This window comes from Rattus norvegicus, chromosome 7 (genome assembly GCF_021556685.1).
Source record: "Rattus norvegicus strain SHRSP/BbbUtx chromosome 7, alternate assembly SHRSP_T2T, whole genome shotgun sequence".
In the NCBI taxonomy this organism is placed as follows: domain Eukaryota; kingdom Metazoa; phylum Chordata; class Mammalia; order Rodentia; family Muridae; genus Rattus; species Rattus norvegicus.
The window spans coordinates 100654017-100670648 of record NC_141540.1 but is presented as its reverse complement, the minus strand read 5'-3'; the positions used below and the strand labels follow the sequence as shown (position 1 = coordinate 100670648).

Here is a 16632-nt window from a genome sequence, read left to right as displayed (position 1 = left end):
GATACCAGTTAGAAAGGCTAAGATCAATAACTCAGGAGACAGTAGATGCTAGTGAGGATGTGGAGAAAGAGGAACACTCCTCCATTGTTGGTGGGATTGCAAGCTCTGGAAATCAGTCTGGTGGTTCCTCAGAAAACTAGACATAGTACTACCTGAGGACCCAGCTATACCACTCCTGGGCATATACCCAAAAGATGCTCCAACATATAACAAGGACACATGCTCCACTATGTTCATAGCAGCCTTATTTATAATAGCCAGAAGCTGGAAAGAACCCAGATGTCCTTCAATAGAAGAATGGAAACAGAAAATGTGGTACATTTACATATTGGAGTACTACTCAGCTATTAAAAACAATGACTATATGAAATTCTTAGGCAAGTGGATGGAACTAGAAAATATCATCCTGAGGAATACATAAGAAAAAAATTCACAGATCATATGAAGTTCAAGAAGAAGGAAGGCCAAAATGTGGATGCTTCACTCCTTCTTAGAAGGAAGAACAAAATACTCACGGGAGGAAATACAGAGATAAAGAGTGGAGCAGGGACTGAAGAAAAGGTCATCCAGAAACTGTCCTACCTAGGGATCCATCTCATATGCAGCCACCAAACCTAGTCACTATTGCTGGCGCTAAGAAGTGCTTGCTGACAGGAGCCAGATATGGGTGGCCCCTGAGAGACTCTGCCAGAGCCCTACTAATACAGATGAGGATGCTTGCAGCTAACCACTGGACTGAGCATGGGGACCCCAATGGAGGAGTTAGAGAAAATACTGAAGGAGCTGAAGGGGTTTGCAACACCATAGGAGGAACAACAGTATCAACCAATCAGACCCCACTCTTAGGGACTAAACCACCAACCAATGAGTACACATGGAGGGACCCATGACTCCAGACACGTATGTAGCAGAGGCTGGCATTGTCCAGCATCAATAGGAAGAGAAGCCCTTGTGAAGGCTTGTTTCCCCAGTGTAGGGCGTTGAGGTGGGAGAGGGAGCATCCTCATAGAAACAGGAGGAGGAGGACGCGTTATGGGGGTGGGGCGGGGGAAGGGGATAACATTTGAAATGTAAATATATAAAATATCCAAGAAAAATAAAATTAAAAATTTTTTAAATGTGGGTAAAAAAGATAAACAAAAATAAAAATAGGGAAATAAAAATTGAAAATCTAAAAGAAAAAAAAAGTTCATAATAAGAAAGGCCATGGGTAGCATTTGGCATAAGCTCCTAAGTGAGAGTACTATATCTTCAGACGTCTATGACAGAAGACCGTTAGATGAGACACAGGGTTTCTTATCATCCAACCTGACTTACTACTTCATTTTAGATCATGAACACTTCACACATCACCTTAATGAGCTTAAAGCAAATCCTGCATGACATAAATCTTAAAGTAAGCGAAGGTCATGAAAAGTATCGAACAGAACAAAGTACTGGTGTTTTAGAACGTGTATACCCCATCTTTCCAAGTTCTGTTTAGGAATCTCCGTTTGCAACAATACAGTGTCCGACAGCTCCACCAAGAGCTATGGATGCCTGACTGTGTTGATACAGATTATCTAATCTGGTTCACAGAGCAGTTGTGAAATTGGCAAATCAATGTTTTTATGATGAAACAAAGAAGAACACAAGGTTCCAAGAGTAAGTTTTGTAACCAAGGATGGTACCTGAGGAAGTGGGAGAATTATCCCACTCCCATCCTCAGATTGCTACTATTTCTACAGTGCTGGCCACCTCGGCCCCTCCCCAACCGCTACTCATTCTTTATACCTCAGCACAAGCAACAAGGCAGTAATGCCGTATCTTCAAGTACAAAAAGTCTTATCAAAACATTTCCCTCCAAATCACAGTCCTGCCCTCTGAGTCCCTGAATGAATGTCTCAAAAACCTTTATAGGTTGGGACTACTTTGGTCTTGTGTGACACTTACATTCACAATGTGGTCAGAAAAGGGAAAGACAGTATTCTCCTCAGTGAAAGCCCAGAAACATTGTAATTAGCATCAGAATCTCTAAATCCATTCACTCCACTGTGCAGTAAAGTGTTGACCAAAAATCAGAAGAAACTCAAAAGCAGAACGTAACGGCATCTGGAGGGGGAGCACCTCCAGATGACAGACGTGCTGGTCACTTCTAATACATATGAGTTGTGGGGTTTGCTTTGAGTTCAACTTTTTCTTTAAGAGTCCTTGAGGCCAGGTATGGTGGTGTATGCCTTTATTCCCAGTACTCAAGAGTCAGAGGGAGTAAGTTCTAGACCAGTCAGTGCTCTATAGTGAGGCTGTCTCAAAAGAATGACAAGAACTGGGAAGGATGAGAGCTCTATTTTTCTCTTTGCTAAGTGCATCAAGTATCTGTGAATCTTAAAGTTTAGAGGGAAAACTAAATTCTTTGCCTTCAAAATCTTCTTTTCTTGTCAGTACAATAAGCCACATGGACACATTTGCACATAGGAAAGTTAAAAGTCATTGTCAATAACACCATGAAAGCATAGGCAAAGCAGGATTGATCATTCTCCTGACTTGGAACTTCAGCAGCAAACATACAGAGTCTTTAAAATGAGCTGAATTCATATGCTGGTTTTTCAACTGTGGATACATATTAAGTAAAAGAATCATAAAAAAACCAAAACAACCCAGGACATCCCAGTCCTGCTCCAGACATGTGGGAAAATAAAGGAGGAACAAACTGGCTGGTTCTAGAACTAAGAACCTTTGGTCCAGCTGGGTGTGGTGGCAAATGTCTACAATCCTAGCTGAGGATGGAGGAGGTGAGAATGAGCTATTGAGATACTGTCTCAAGGTGGGGGAAGGAAGGAAGGAAGTCTATTGCCTTATTACCCATTTTCAAATTTGATACCACCAAAATGTATTTTCACATCAAAAATTATGCAGAGAACTAGAACTAAAAGTCACAATAGCCAAAAAAAAAAAAAAAACCTGGAATTTTACAATTTGAGTGATTTTATTATTTAGCTTTAAGCAACTATTCTTAATCAAAGTTATATCACACAAAAGAATAGGCATTGAAAAGCAGGAAAAACATTTATATTTAATGCTCATAGTAGTGGCTTAAGTATTAGACAACATAAAATTTTAATCTTCACCTGAACAGTGGTTGATCTTGTTAAATACTTGCTTTTTGGAATTTTCCCACAGCCATAAGGATAAAAATCAAATAAAGAAACCAGAAGTGCAAGGCAGCCTACTATACAGGTATCTGGTCACTTCGGCAGGGAGTTCGCAGAAGCATTACTGCAATCTATTGCTCCCTTCTTACTCACCACAGCACTACTAAAGAGGATATTGCTACCTCCCCACCTTAACTGCCTTATGTGTGGCTCCTGTGACAGCTGGAGTCAACAGAGAGAAGTTTGGCTTCTGGAACAACTGAAATGCCAACTTTATTTTTAAAGTTACTATAAATGCTTGCTTCTACATTATCTGATTCTAAAAATTTTACAAGAGATGCATATTGGTTAAAGTTAGAGAATGAGTAACAAACCTGGTCTAAGCTATATGCTTAAGCAAATATGACAAACAGAAACAAGCTGTACACACTTTTAACAGGTCAATGAAAATCTACTCATTTGAGGGGGCTTACTAAAACTCTTCAGACAAAAATGAAAGACAATTTAAAATCCTTTTCATCTGCCAATTAGCCGAGGTACCCAGCTGCGGAAGATCTCATAGATACTCTTTGCTCCATGAGTGCTGATCAACATCTGCTTCAGAAAGGACACGGAGCTGTTCAGGGTCGAAACAAACTTAGACTGTTTCCATTTCTAGATCACTGAGCTGCAGGCACACTCGTCAGGGAAGTGGAATAAACTTACATGATTTATTGTAGACTGGACAGCCTTAACATAATGGTTTAGTTCTCGATCCATTTTAGCAAATTCAACCATGGCCTTGTCCATACTGTACTCACTACTCACTTCAGCTGAAAGAGAAAAAGAAGCCATGATTATTGTTTTCTACTTCAAATGCCACATCTGGAAAAAGTTCAAACAATAAAATCATCCAAATGCTATTTTGTAAAAGTACTGCACTTTTCTTCAAAATCTGGTCAACAATCGACTTTGTCCATTCGTCTGTTCCTCCCTTTCCAGAGCATCCCGGGGGTTGGAGAGCGACTTATGGGCATTTGCCTTTTTCACGTGACATCCTACTCTTTTTTTCCTCGCCTGTTCTTTCATAGAATGAGACAAATTCCTATGATTTTCCTAGCCCACTGCGTCTGACACACACACAAATCCACTATATTGTTATTACAAAGGAGAACTAAGGATTTAAAACAAAATGTGCTGCAAAATATTAAGTTCTGGTCTCTGAGCCTTCTGCAGTACATCAAGAGGACAGGCACCAATCTTCCCGCACACTCCATGGTCCTTCCTTCTCAGGATCACTGTCGCCATTCCTTCTAACGATTTCTCCCCCCTTATGGTACGCTGCTCTTCACCTGTGTTTTTCAGCTCCTCCGGACATCCTCCGGGCTCTAGAGCCATAACTGAGGCTGCCTATAGGTCACAAATGGTCCCCGTAGATCCTTCCTTAGGCTTTAAGGTTTATTACTAAAACCTGGCTGGGGCAAACTGGAGAGAGAAAAAGTCACACTACCCAGAAGTTCTTTGTCACTAGATTCCACAGCATATATTTCCACCATCAAAAGTCCCCAACCTAGGGCTAGAGAGATGATTCAGACATTCAGAGTACATACAGCTCTTGACATGGATCTGAGCTCAGTTCCCAACTTGAAACTTCAGGGACTGGAAGATCTGATATCCTCTCCTGGCTTCCTTAGGCACCTGCACTCACATGCACACAGGCTCTCCCTCCCACCACACACCCAATCCCACATACACATAATTAAAAATAAAATACATCTTTTAAAAATTGCCCCATTTAGCCAGATCTAGTGGCACAGGCAGGTAACCCTAGCACTCAGGATGCTGAAGAAAGAGGTAGGAATTTAAGGTCAGCTTGGTATACTTTACCTCATCTCTCAACACTCCCACCCAACACACACACACACACACACACACACACACAACACACACACAACACACACACAACACACATACACAACACACACAACACAACACACACAACACAACACACAACACACACACACACAGAGTTTCACAAAAACCTACAATTCACCAAATTATATCTGAACATCCTTCAAGAAGTGAGCTCAAATCCCATCTGTTCTGAAAGTATACGAACTTAGAAGCAACTATTTGCTTAATTTATCTTAACACCTACTCTGCCTATTTTGGCACCATAAGTAATCATGCCTTTCTTAGTCCCATTTTCCCATTTCTCCATAGACATGAATGGTGTATTAGCATTCCGAGATCCAACAAAGAGTTACAGAATTGATATTTCTTCTGTATTTTCCTAGGATCATTATTTCCTAAATCTGGAAGTGACCTATATGATATTCTGTTGAATTAAAATAAAGAAAACATATGGTATATACTCATTTGTCTACTCTATTTTCACTATGATCTTTTTTTCCATCAGAAAAAAAGAAATACCAATACTGGGTAGGGGTAGAAGGCAGAATCACATAAAGATGTGAAAATCCTGAGAATGAGAATCCAAGACAGGGCTTCAATGTAAGCTTTTCTGCAGGACTGGCACGGGAAGTAATGACCATGAGGGGACAGAACACAGATGTACAGTGATACAAACTGCTGTAACAGTTAACGAATGCTTCATTAGGCACCAGTCCTATGCACAGCATATTGTATTTGTGGTAAAGCCTACAGTACCATATCGGGCTAAGTGAGACAGGTGGTTGGTCGTTCTGTTTGTTCAATACTGGGGATTAAATCTAGGGTCTCACACATACTAGGCAAGAATTTTATCACTGAGCTACATCCCCAGCCCTTTAAATTGCCCTGACTGATCTTGAATTTGCTATGTAGCCCAAATGGGTCTTGAATCAGGGCTCTTCTTGCCTTGGCTTCCAACATAGCTGTTATTACAGGGTCATACCACCAGACCAATCAAAGATGGGTAGTTTTTACTTGTTTTTTACACAGAAGAAAGCTAAAATACCATATTCTAAGCAATAACTGGTACCAAGCAGCAACAGTACCAAACAGAAGAATGAAACTTCCAACTCTGACTTTCTAATGGTAAAACAAAGATGCTACTCTGTTGGACAAAATGGAATTTGAATATGATAGAGACGCCAACTCCTTCACAAGTATTTAAGGCCATCTGAGCACATCAGCTCTGCTTCCAGTTTAGACCCTTAGAACAATACTTCTAAGTAGGCCATTGGGAATGTGACTCAGGCTTAGTGGACCTGCTCTGGAGGGTTCTTTCTAAATTCCTCAAATAGAACAAATGGGTAAGAGAAAAAGTGCTTCCCCCAGGTTAGAAGTACACTAAGTTTTAACACAGGGGAAGCATCTTTTCCCGTCCTCACAGTAGTTTGAAGTGCTACAACAACAGTCACATCACCCCTTGCATTGCTAGGAGAACATCAGCCAAGTCTGGATGCTGAAAAGTCAAGGGTACAAGAGTCTAAGAGCACTAGCAACCAAGCACACAGACAGAAGCTGCTACAAACTTCTTTTAGGTCACAAAGAGAACCATGGAGAAATGGCTGGGGGAACATAAATCCTACAAAAAAACCTCGTGGTCAGAAATAACCTTTATTACTTATACATCTAGTTGTTCTCCCCCATCTAAACATGGTCTGAGCGGGGTGGGAATATTGAAATTTCTTCCATATGTCATTCTACAAACAATGATTTACTAGAATCAACCCTTTCTTTCAGTTATTGAATGAACCTACATGAAATACATGAACATTGATTCCCAAGCCAATGCACACATGGAGATGACCCATGGAGATAACTCAAGGCCTCTTGGAGAGGCCACCCGGCACCTGGCACCTTAACGAAGAAATTGTTCCAAGAAGTTAAAGTTAGTACAATAACTGGCTGAAATGTCTCCCTACCTCCACCCCAGCAAACCAAGTACAGAGGGCACAGATAATCCCTCTTTGCATTATAAAATTCGAGCTGTCAGTAAGCATGCCAGCTTACAGACAGCCAACCCAACAATGCCATGACAGCTAGTTCTAACAGTCCAAAACCACTGTAGCCTGCATACCTCATGTGTGTTACAAGTGTGACTTAGACCAGAAAGAGCCACAAAATAACTCATCCCTTGAAGTTAAGTTTCTGTCTTGTTTTTGTTTTTCCTTCTCAGGGGCAAACTCCAAAACAACAAAACAAAAACAAAACCCCCAAAACCAAAGAATAACAGAATCACTGGAAGAGGGCTTCGTTTTAGATTGAAATACTCTGATGCTTACATAATTGGAGAAGTCTCTAGCTGGATGAAGCTGGCCTGCTTATGGTTTTCCTAAAGGCAGACAAACCTATAATTATGCAATCTCGGCAGCCACGCTATTCATTAGACACGTCATCTGTTACTCAATGCTAAAATGCACCAACAGCAATAACTCTTACTATTCTCTGCTTTGAAGCGCTGAAAAAGCATTGAAGTTATATTAAGCAGAAATGGGTGACTTAGACTAGAATCAAACCCAACTTCAAACAAAATTTATAGGCTTTAATGAGAGGAAGATAATGGGCTGAGTTGGGAACAAATATGAACATATGAAGGCAAAACAGTAGCCACTGATGCCAGTTGTCCTGGATGTGGAAGAGCACAGTGAAGTTAGAGACAACTCTGAGAAAGGGGGGAGAGGAGGCAAATAAGCTGCTTTATGGACATGGACTCTCAAGAAGGAATCGCTCCCAAGGTGTAGCTAAAAACTGAAGGTGACAAGCATGATGACATGGTGTCCTTACGTGGCACAGTGGGAGAGCATGAGATTTCTTTTCCCATTCAGTTGCAGTACTGTCCAGGGTTGATTCATGCCTGTTTGTTCAGTATAATTTTCTAGGCCACAGGTTTAAAAGCAGAAGCAGGTGGGGGAAGCAGTTCTTTACCGTGGCATGTCTGAGTCCACCTGGCCATGATCAACAGACTAACCCAACTGCCATTCCAGACCAGCAACCAGGTTATTGAGGGAGAGAGGTTAAGAGGCACAGTTCTGGACCTGCTTATTCTAAATAGGGCCTTCCCTAACCACACGTACGCTGTGCCTGCAGCCCATGGTATGCACCTAGAGGATTAACTTCCCTGAGGTCCAGTTCTAGGGTTTGGGAAATAGAGTTGAAAGTCACACACAGTCTCTAGGTCTTTATTAGACCAGCCTTCACTGAAACAAACATCAAAATGTAGGCTTGCCTTCCTTGTCTCTCCAAGCAAATCACAAAGACCCTGAACATTGCAACACCTCACATGTCTTTTTGTGGTGCACTCGTCGAAAGCTCCCTATGATCTCAGCTATAAGGTCCCCTCTCCAACATCGCTCTACTGTCCAGAAGAGGACCAAGTATCCCCTCCCTTATCAATCCATAAAATCTCTTTGCCTTTACAAGTAGGACAGATGTGCACACACACTAGGGAGGCACACCCTCAAGACAAATGTCACCTACTTATACTTTCCCCCTGCGTATCTGTTCAGTTGAACAGCTTTGTCCATGGACAAGCTGTTTTCTGAAATTTTGTCCTAAACAACAAGAAAACAGTGGGATCAGGTTAATTTTTCTATAGTACAAAGCTACACACAAGCATGTCTGAACAGAAACACAACCAGTTACATGGAGTTGATTAAATTCAAAGCATGTATTTTATTAGTGAATTACCAAGCTAAGACAAAGCAGACATGTAGTGTTGCTAAGGATTGCTGACTATGAGTCAACATGACTCATACACTCAGAAGAATCTGATAAACACTAAATGTCATAAAATACACATACCATTTTGGCAAGGAAGAAGGAGGGTGGCAAAGGGTTGTCTGCCTTTATTTTAAATTTTTTAGAATAAATGGCACACGTAGCCAGAAGATTTTATTTTCTAAAAACTGGGAATAAATATTTCCAGATCTTTTCAAATGAGATCTTGATTCTTCCATATTTTCTATAAAAAGTATTTATTTTTTTTGGAGAAATGCAAACAGATGACAGTGTAAACAATATTCTCAACTTCTCTGTGTCAAAATCAAACTAAAACCTGAATTCTCTGTAAATCAGCTCCAATTACCTATCTCTAGTGACATATATCTGCATGTCTCCTGGCAGATATTAAGCAATCTACAGTCATCAGGAGATGAATTTAATGACTTACTCACTGCTTGAGCAATCTTTAATAGAAACTTGGTTACTTCTCACTACACTGAACTTCAAAGTTGTAATTATTCCTCCACACAGATATTAGTGTGGTAAAATTAAAACTGAATCCCCATGTTATAACTGCCTCCCACTGGAAATAAGTATGCAGTATCAGGTGTATGATATAAACTAGTCAGCAGCTGGTTTCTTCCCAAATTCTAGAAGTCCTGGAGGACTTTCTCCCTTCTGCCATCTGCCCACCCCCAACCATCCCATCATATAATAACACAGACATGGGAAGCTTCAAACCACATAACTGAAAGGGCAGTCTGCAATCCAGGTTCAAGACAATCTTGATTACTTCCTTGTAGACTGTGTAGTCTTTGGAAAGACTGTTTCCACACTTCCATAATGGGTGTCAGAATAGTATTGAGGGCTGGAGAGATGGCTGAGTGGTTAAGAGCGGTTGTGATTCTTGCAGGGGACCAGGGTTCAATTCCTAGCACCCATATGACAGCTCACATGAGCCTCTAATTCCCGATCCAGGAGATTTGATGCCCTCTTTGGCCTCCATCACACCAGGAATGCATGTGGTGTACACTCATACATGCAGGCAAATACTCATATACATAAAATAAAATACACATCTTTTAAAACGAGAAAAAGATAAAGAATAAAGTTGTTATCCTGTTATCCAAGAGCCTGACTTGGAGTGAGCACTAACCAGCCATATCTGTAACTAAACCAATACAGAGTAGATAGTTAATCTGCAAATCTAAAAAGCATTTTGCCCTCAGAACTACAAAGTATCAAGTATGTATTAACTTGCGAAGCACCCAGATGAACCATGACTCCAAACCTCAGTGAGCAGTGTTGCAGACACTCCTTTCCAAGTTCAGAAACTCCTTTACTTCACAAATGGTTACTGAGCACCTACTACATACACATCAGGCTGGGGAAATGCCTTAAAGGAAGAGGAACGGCAGCTAAACCACCACAGGACACAAAGAAATTTAGCAGAAGGCCATGGCTGTTCACCACACTGGGGTAGAGGCTAAACAAATGGTTTCACTGCTCTCCATGGAGACTGATTCAGAATTATAATAGTCAGAGAAAAACACTGATGATGAACAAAGAAAGCCATGAAAGGAAAAATGAACAACCTTGAATGGGCACTGACTATGTATGAGGATCTGTGAACACACTACTTCTGATCCAACATAAATTGGGCACTATTAAGCATATAATAGAGATAAGGAAATTAACTCCCAGAGAGGTGAAGTCATCTGGCAGGTCATGGAGTTAATAAATGGTAGAGTTCTGACCTGAAGTCAGCACCAGAGTCACAAACCACAGTGTATGAACTACCACAGACATAGACAAACATACTTGATACAGAAGTCATGGAGTAATGAATGTGCTGTTCCTTATCTAAAGGCTTTTTGTTGCATCGCCTTCCTGAGAGAGGAAAGGACACAGGGGAAAGAGACTAGTTTAGTTTATTGTACTCCTCCTCAGACTCAATTTCCCTTCACTATACAGACAAATACTCCCATGAAACATTGGCTGGCATTCCATAAACTACCATGGCAAAGGTGTTACAGTAAAGCTTCCAGTTACTAAAGCACCATAGGCTCCTCTCATCTTAAAACACACCCTTAGCCTCTCTTGGTTCTCTCGGGTCAAACACGTTCCCCACATCTCCACCCTCGATTTCTTCCTACTAGCCTGGAAAGAAGTGGTGAGTTCTAGGCAGGAAGCAATATTCACAGCAGCATTTCCCAACTAATAACATTTCTGTCTGGGCCAAGTCTTATCTACACAGTGAGACTTGCAGACCCAGGAAAGAGGCTTAAGGAACAGAGTTTGGCTTTGATTCTGGTCCAACACCAAAGCACCTGCAATGAATTTCTGGCTATAAAGACAAAAAGGAATCTCTTCTGAGTAAGACTACAATGGTTGCTGAGAAACTTAGAGGATACTGGTGAATCATCCAATATGATACCTCACAGTGAAAACTGATGGCTATTTCTCTTTATTAATCATACTTTCTAACATTCTCAATATAAATTTATCTCACTTAAGCTAGCAAATGCTGAATCATGTGGTTTACCCACATATTTAAAAGCACTGTTTCATATTAGTAAAGTATACGGCTGAAAACTGAGATGATACACCAGTGCGGTATCTACAGCCCACAAAGCTCTCTGCGTAGAGTCAACACTGCTATGAGGGCCTGACTGTAACCTCAGGGCTCATCTGTGTACTACATGCCACCCTCTGAAGATGACTACAGACACAGCAAAACAGTCCAAGACAGAATGGAAATAAGGACTCAATGCATGACGTGTTAGGAAAAGCGACCTTCATGTCTCCCAGTGAAGTACAGTGTTCTTTAGCTGCCTAGTCTCCATGCACAGGAACACAAAGACTGAGCACAAGGCCTCTTTTAAGTCCAGGATATCTACTCTACAGTATCAACATTAAAGCAAATAAAACCAAATTCCACAGCAGAGCAAGGACAGTGATGCAGGCAAGGCCGAGCAAGCTCAGAGTGTAGTAGTGGAGTTTCACTGTTAGCCAACAGTGACTACTGCCAAGCATGCTCTCCATGCCTGCATCTGCTGTTCTGAAGAGAAGCCATAGGGCAGTGCTGTATCTTCTTACAAAGAGCACTGACAAATTTTTACCCCACTCAGCATGGCCTCAAGAGCACTGACACAGCCTCTAGAACTCTGTGTGTGATGAGAAAGTCTGTTCCACAGCTGAACTTCTCCAATTATTGGAGTCCTTCCAGAAAAATCTAGTTTAGCACCAGACAAAGATAACAATAAATCGGAACTCTTCACGAATTAAATTATTTACACCTCAAGAGTGATTTTATTCTTGCTCTATGCAGTTCATGAAACTACTACAGGCACATTAATTTGTTCTCAATGTAATCGCCCTAAATCAGCAATGATATCCAAGACTGTCTTCCCTTCTTTAAAAATCTCGAACCAAAGAAACAATGAATATAGACATTTAAACCTACTAAAAACTTGTCATGGAACTGCCAGTAAGTGAAATAAACTCCTTCAATAATATGACCACCTACTACAGTATCTAGTTTGGGAAAACAATTATAATCAAATCTAAAATAAGAAATAAGGAACTATTAATATTCACTGATCAAGTGGTTCTAAGCTCCAAGGTACCAATTGTAACACTGTAGCAGTATTTACAAGATGGGAGGATGCAGTGTAGCACAACTCACACACAAGCACCCAGCTAGAGCACCAAACAGAACAAGAACGATTCCAAGACCTAGACCTTGATGTTGCTGTGGCTGCTCCATCCTGGCATCCTCCACATCTCACTAGCCAAGAAGTTCTTTCAACTTTGCCCACCACCATCAACAAGCATCGCTCTAACTGGAGCTGCCTAGCTTCTGTCTGGTTTCTCCAGTCACTGTTGTACTTGCTGCACGATCTACTTTGCCAATACCCTTTCTCTCTAATCCTTCTTTGAACTAACCAATTCTTTTTCTTTGATGGTACATTCTTGTTTATTAAAAATCTGCTGCAATACTCTTCCTTCTTAACAATGAGTGAGCAGGTCTGAAGCAACAAAATTTTAAAAAAAAAGTACAAGAAAACGTTGTTCCGTATTGGCAGAAGAACAAGAGAGGTTAACAGCGCAGAGTCCAGAAGCAGATATCACATACATGGACAACTGACCTAACAAATGGACAAAGGCAAGTCACCAGAGGGAAACTTCTGCAAGTGGTGCTGGAACAATGGGCTACTAAAGGGAAAAGAGAAGAAACAGGAGTGAGGAGAACAGGGGGGGAACAAAGGGCAAAGACGAAAAGAGGGGGACAGAGGACGGAAAGGACAAAATGAAACAGATGCACACCTCATACCTTATACAAAGTGCAAAGCTTAAAACTTTCAGAAAAGAAAAAAACTTATAGATGAAAACCTTTTAGACTTATAAATTTACCCAAAGCACTATTCCTATGAGAAAAAATTGGTAAACTGCATGTCATCAAAATAAAATTGCATGTCTTTAATAATGTTGAGAACATAGACTTGAAAACAATACAGATTATGTATCTGTTGAAGAATCTAGACTCAGAATACACAATATCTTTAGAGTGCAATAAAGAAAAAGAACAGTCCATAACACATAGAGACAAAATACAATAGCAACATCACCGGAGATGAGTGTCAATGAAGCACAAGGAAGGATCTCCAGTTCTATTAAAAACTAGGGTGGTGATACAAGTGCAAACAGAGCAGCAAGCCACCACTGACGAGCCACAGAGGCGGCGAGCCCTCTGAGGTCTGCCTGGGCCTGGCTTTGCAGAGGGAGCAGGAAACAAAGCCATTATTAACTCCTAGGCAACTAGCTTACAAAAAAAAAAAAACACATTTAATATAATTTACGCTTATCCCAGTGATTCACTCAGACTTTAGAATACAATGTCTCAGTGTCATCGGTATGTTTTTGATGAACTTTCCGTTGGATTTTGAGTCTCAATAAGTGCTATAAGCTGTCCTCACACTCAGGATCCTCCAGCCTTGGCCTCCTATGTGGTGGAATTACAGGAGTACATGCCTGACACTCACTCATTACAATTTTTATGTAAAATGTGGAAACAGTCCCTTTTAGCGAATAATAATTTATATTTATAATAAAATCATTATTTTATTTATATTAATATATAACAAATCATTATTTGTTAATAAAACAAAGATCAACATTCCCCCACACACACAAAAAGCAAAGAAATAAAGATTCAAACAAAAGCCAGCAGCTAAGAGTCACTTGTCAGTTCGCTGCTTTCTATTTCATGATTTTGTAGGTCAGTGGTTCTGAGTACTGACCGGTCAAGAGCATCTGTTCTGCCTACAAAACTGTTGGAAACAACAACCACAGTCCTAAACCAGAGACTGGTGGCAATCCTGGGGTACAAGCTAAGAGCAGACAGGGACAAGAAGCAATCTGTATCTTTACAAGTCCTACAGGCAGTCTGTCCTAATGCACAGGAAGATGTTGTTCTAACACGTGATTTACAGTTGGAGTCACAGACCGCCTTTTGTCGTACATTCTTTTCTTAATAGAAATAAGACAAAAAAATAAAATAAAATCATTGCTTTCAACAAACCTAGAACTCAATGAGCTCTTCTCTATTTTTATGCTAACTTATTTTAGGCCTTTATTAAACTAGAAAAACTAAGATTGGGTGTAAAAGCCCATAAATAATGCATTCTACAAAAGTGTTTGTTTTAAAATAAGCTTTGCTCCTAAATATCCTAGCCATTCACTCATATCTATTTTTGAAACTGCACTCAGCATTCTTCTAAAATCTCTAGATTTGTTTCTAGTTTTAGCTACAAATTGTCACTTTCCAGTGAACATCTGTGAGGCTTTTAATTAGCCTCCCACAAATGGATACATTAAAAAAAAAATCTAGTTAATTTCTGAAGCTTTTCATAAAGATAGTATAAAAACAATGAGAATGAGGAAACATACGAGGCTAAATCAGGCCATCTGAGTCTGTCGGTGATGTGCTCTGAGACTGTGGTTAAACACTGAATCTTTCTGGGGCTCAGCACCCTCATTTAAAAAGAGGGAAATGAAGTAAATGGCCTAAAAAAAAAGTCCATTTCAAGCTGAAGTACTGAAAAAGCCACAATCTTAACCCTAATGTTCTAGAACTGTTGCCCTTCTACATTAATGAGCTATTATAAAATTGTTTTCCTTAAGTATTTATCTATACTTTAAGTTTTTGAAATTCTTTTAAGATACATGCATCTTTTGGGAGTCCAAGAACCTCCTTCCTAGAGAGTGGGACAGAGAAGAAAATGAATACACACATTCCTAGTTGATGAAGCACCAAATGGCACTAGAAATTTTAAACTTCTTTTTTGATTGGGTTGATTAATTTATCTCTGAGACTGTAGGGTGCAATCATAACTCCCTCACCGAAGCTTTGCTTTCACACAGCTGCTAACAACCTAGAATCTAGGTGAGGACTGTGTTTGAGTTCTGGGCCCACCACCAAAGACATTTCTGCAATCCCAAGTTATGATCTAAACTTTATCTATTTTCTTTTCAGAAATTTTCCTATACACTAGACAATTAAAAAAAAAAAAGCATTTAGCACAGAACCCAGAATAGACTAAACGGTAAGCATTAGTTAGCTTCCTAATGTTACCAAAGTACAAGACTGGCCTTTTAACCAGACTGTTACCAGAAGTGATCTGCAATTCAATTTAGTACACTTCTTTTGGTCAGCTACACACCCAAAGTCAGGGGCTAGGATTCTTAAATGTCAGAATTAATTACTTATGAGACTTGTTTCATCACATATTACTGAGCTCTACTAAATATAAGTATCCCAAATGCTTTCCCATAGGCTGCTAAAGCCACAGTCAGAGGCATTTTTCTACAGCAATGTCAAAGAGACTCTCTTCCCTCAAGAATGTTCAACATCCTTAGTCATCAGAGAAATGAAAATCAAAACAATTCTGAGATTCCACCTTACACAAATCAGAATGGCTAAGATCATTCAGATGACAACAGATGCTGGCATGGATGTAGAGAAAGAGGAACACTCCTTCATGGAAGTGTTCAATGGAAAAAAGATAGCATTTTCAGCAAATGGTGCTGGTTCAACTGGAGGTCAACATGTAGAAGAATGCAGATCGATCCATGCTTATCACCCTGTACAAAGCTTAAGTCCAAGTGGATCAAGGACCTCCACATCAAACCAGACACACTCAAACTAATAGAAGAAAAACTAGGGAAGCATCTGGAACACATGGGCACTGGAAAAAATTTCCTGAACAAAACACCAATGGCTTATGCTCTAAGATCAAGAATCGACAAATGGGATCTCATGAAACTTCAAAGCTTCTGTAAGGCAAAGGACACTGTGGTTAGGACAAAACGGCAACCAACAGATTGGGAAAAGATCTTTACCAATCCTACAACAGATAGAGGCCTTATATCCAAAATATACAAAGAACTCAAGAAGTTAGACCACAGGGAAAAAAATAACCCTATTAAAAAATGGGGTTCAGAGCTAAACAAAGAATTCACAGCTGAGGAATGCCGAATGGCTGAGAAACACCTAAAGAAATGTTCAACATCTTTAGTCATAAGGAAAATGCAAATCAAAACAACCCTGAGATTTCACCTCACACCAGTGAGAATGGCTAAGAAGAAAAACTCAGGTGACAGCAGATGCTGGCGAGGATGTGGAGAAAGAGGAACACTCCTCCATTGTTGGTGGGATTGCAGACTGGTAAAACCATTCTGGAAATCAGTCTGGAGGTTCCTCAGAAAATTGGACATTGAACTGCCTGAGGATTCAGCTATACCTCTCTTGGGCATATACCCAAAAGATGCCTCAACATATAAAAGAGAC

The 16632-nt window shown here is 40.2% G+C and overlaps 1 protein-coding gene across 17 annotated transcripts in view; it reads right to left on the bottom strand.

Moving 5' to 3' along the window:
* The window catches only part of Nsmce2 (NSE2 SUMO ligase component of SMC5/6 complex), a 231150-nt gene that overhangs the window by 187067 nt on the left and 27451 nt on the right, over positions 1-16632 (bottom strand). For all 17 annotated transcript variants that reach the window (XM_087556481.1, XM_087556477.1, XM_087556488.1 and 14 more), the window contains one exon: positions 3837-3943. In XM_087556481.1, coding sequence (XP_087412607.1) covers positions 3837-3943 — 107 coding nt within the window. The remainder of the gene's footprint in view (positions 1-3836; positions 3944-16632) is intronic.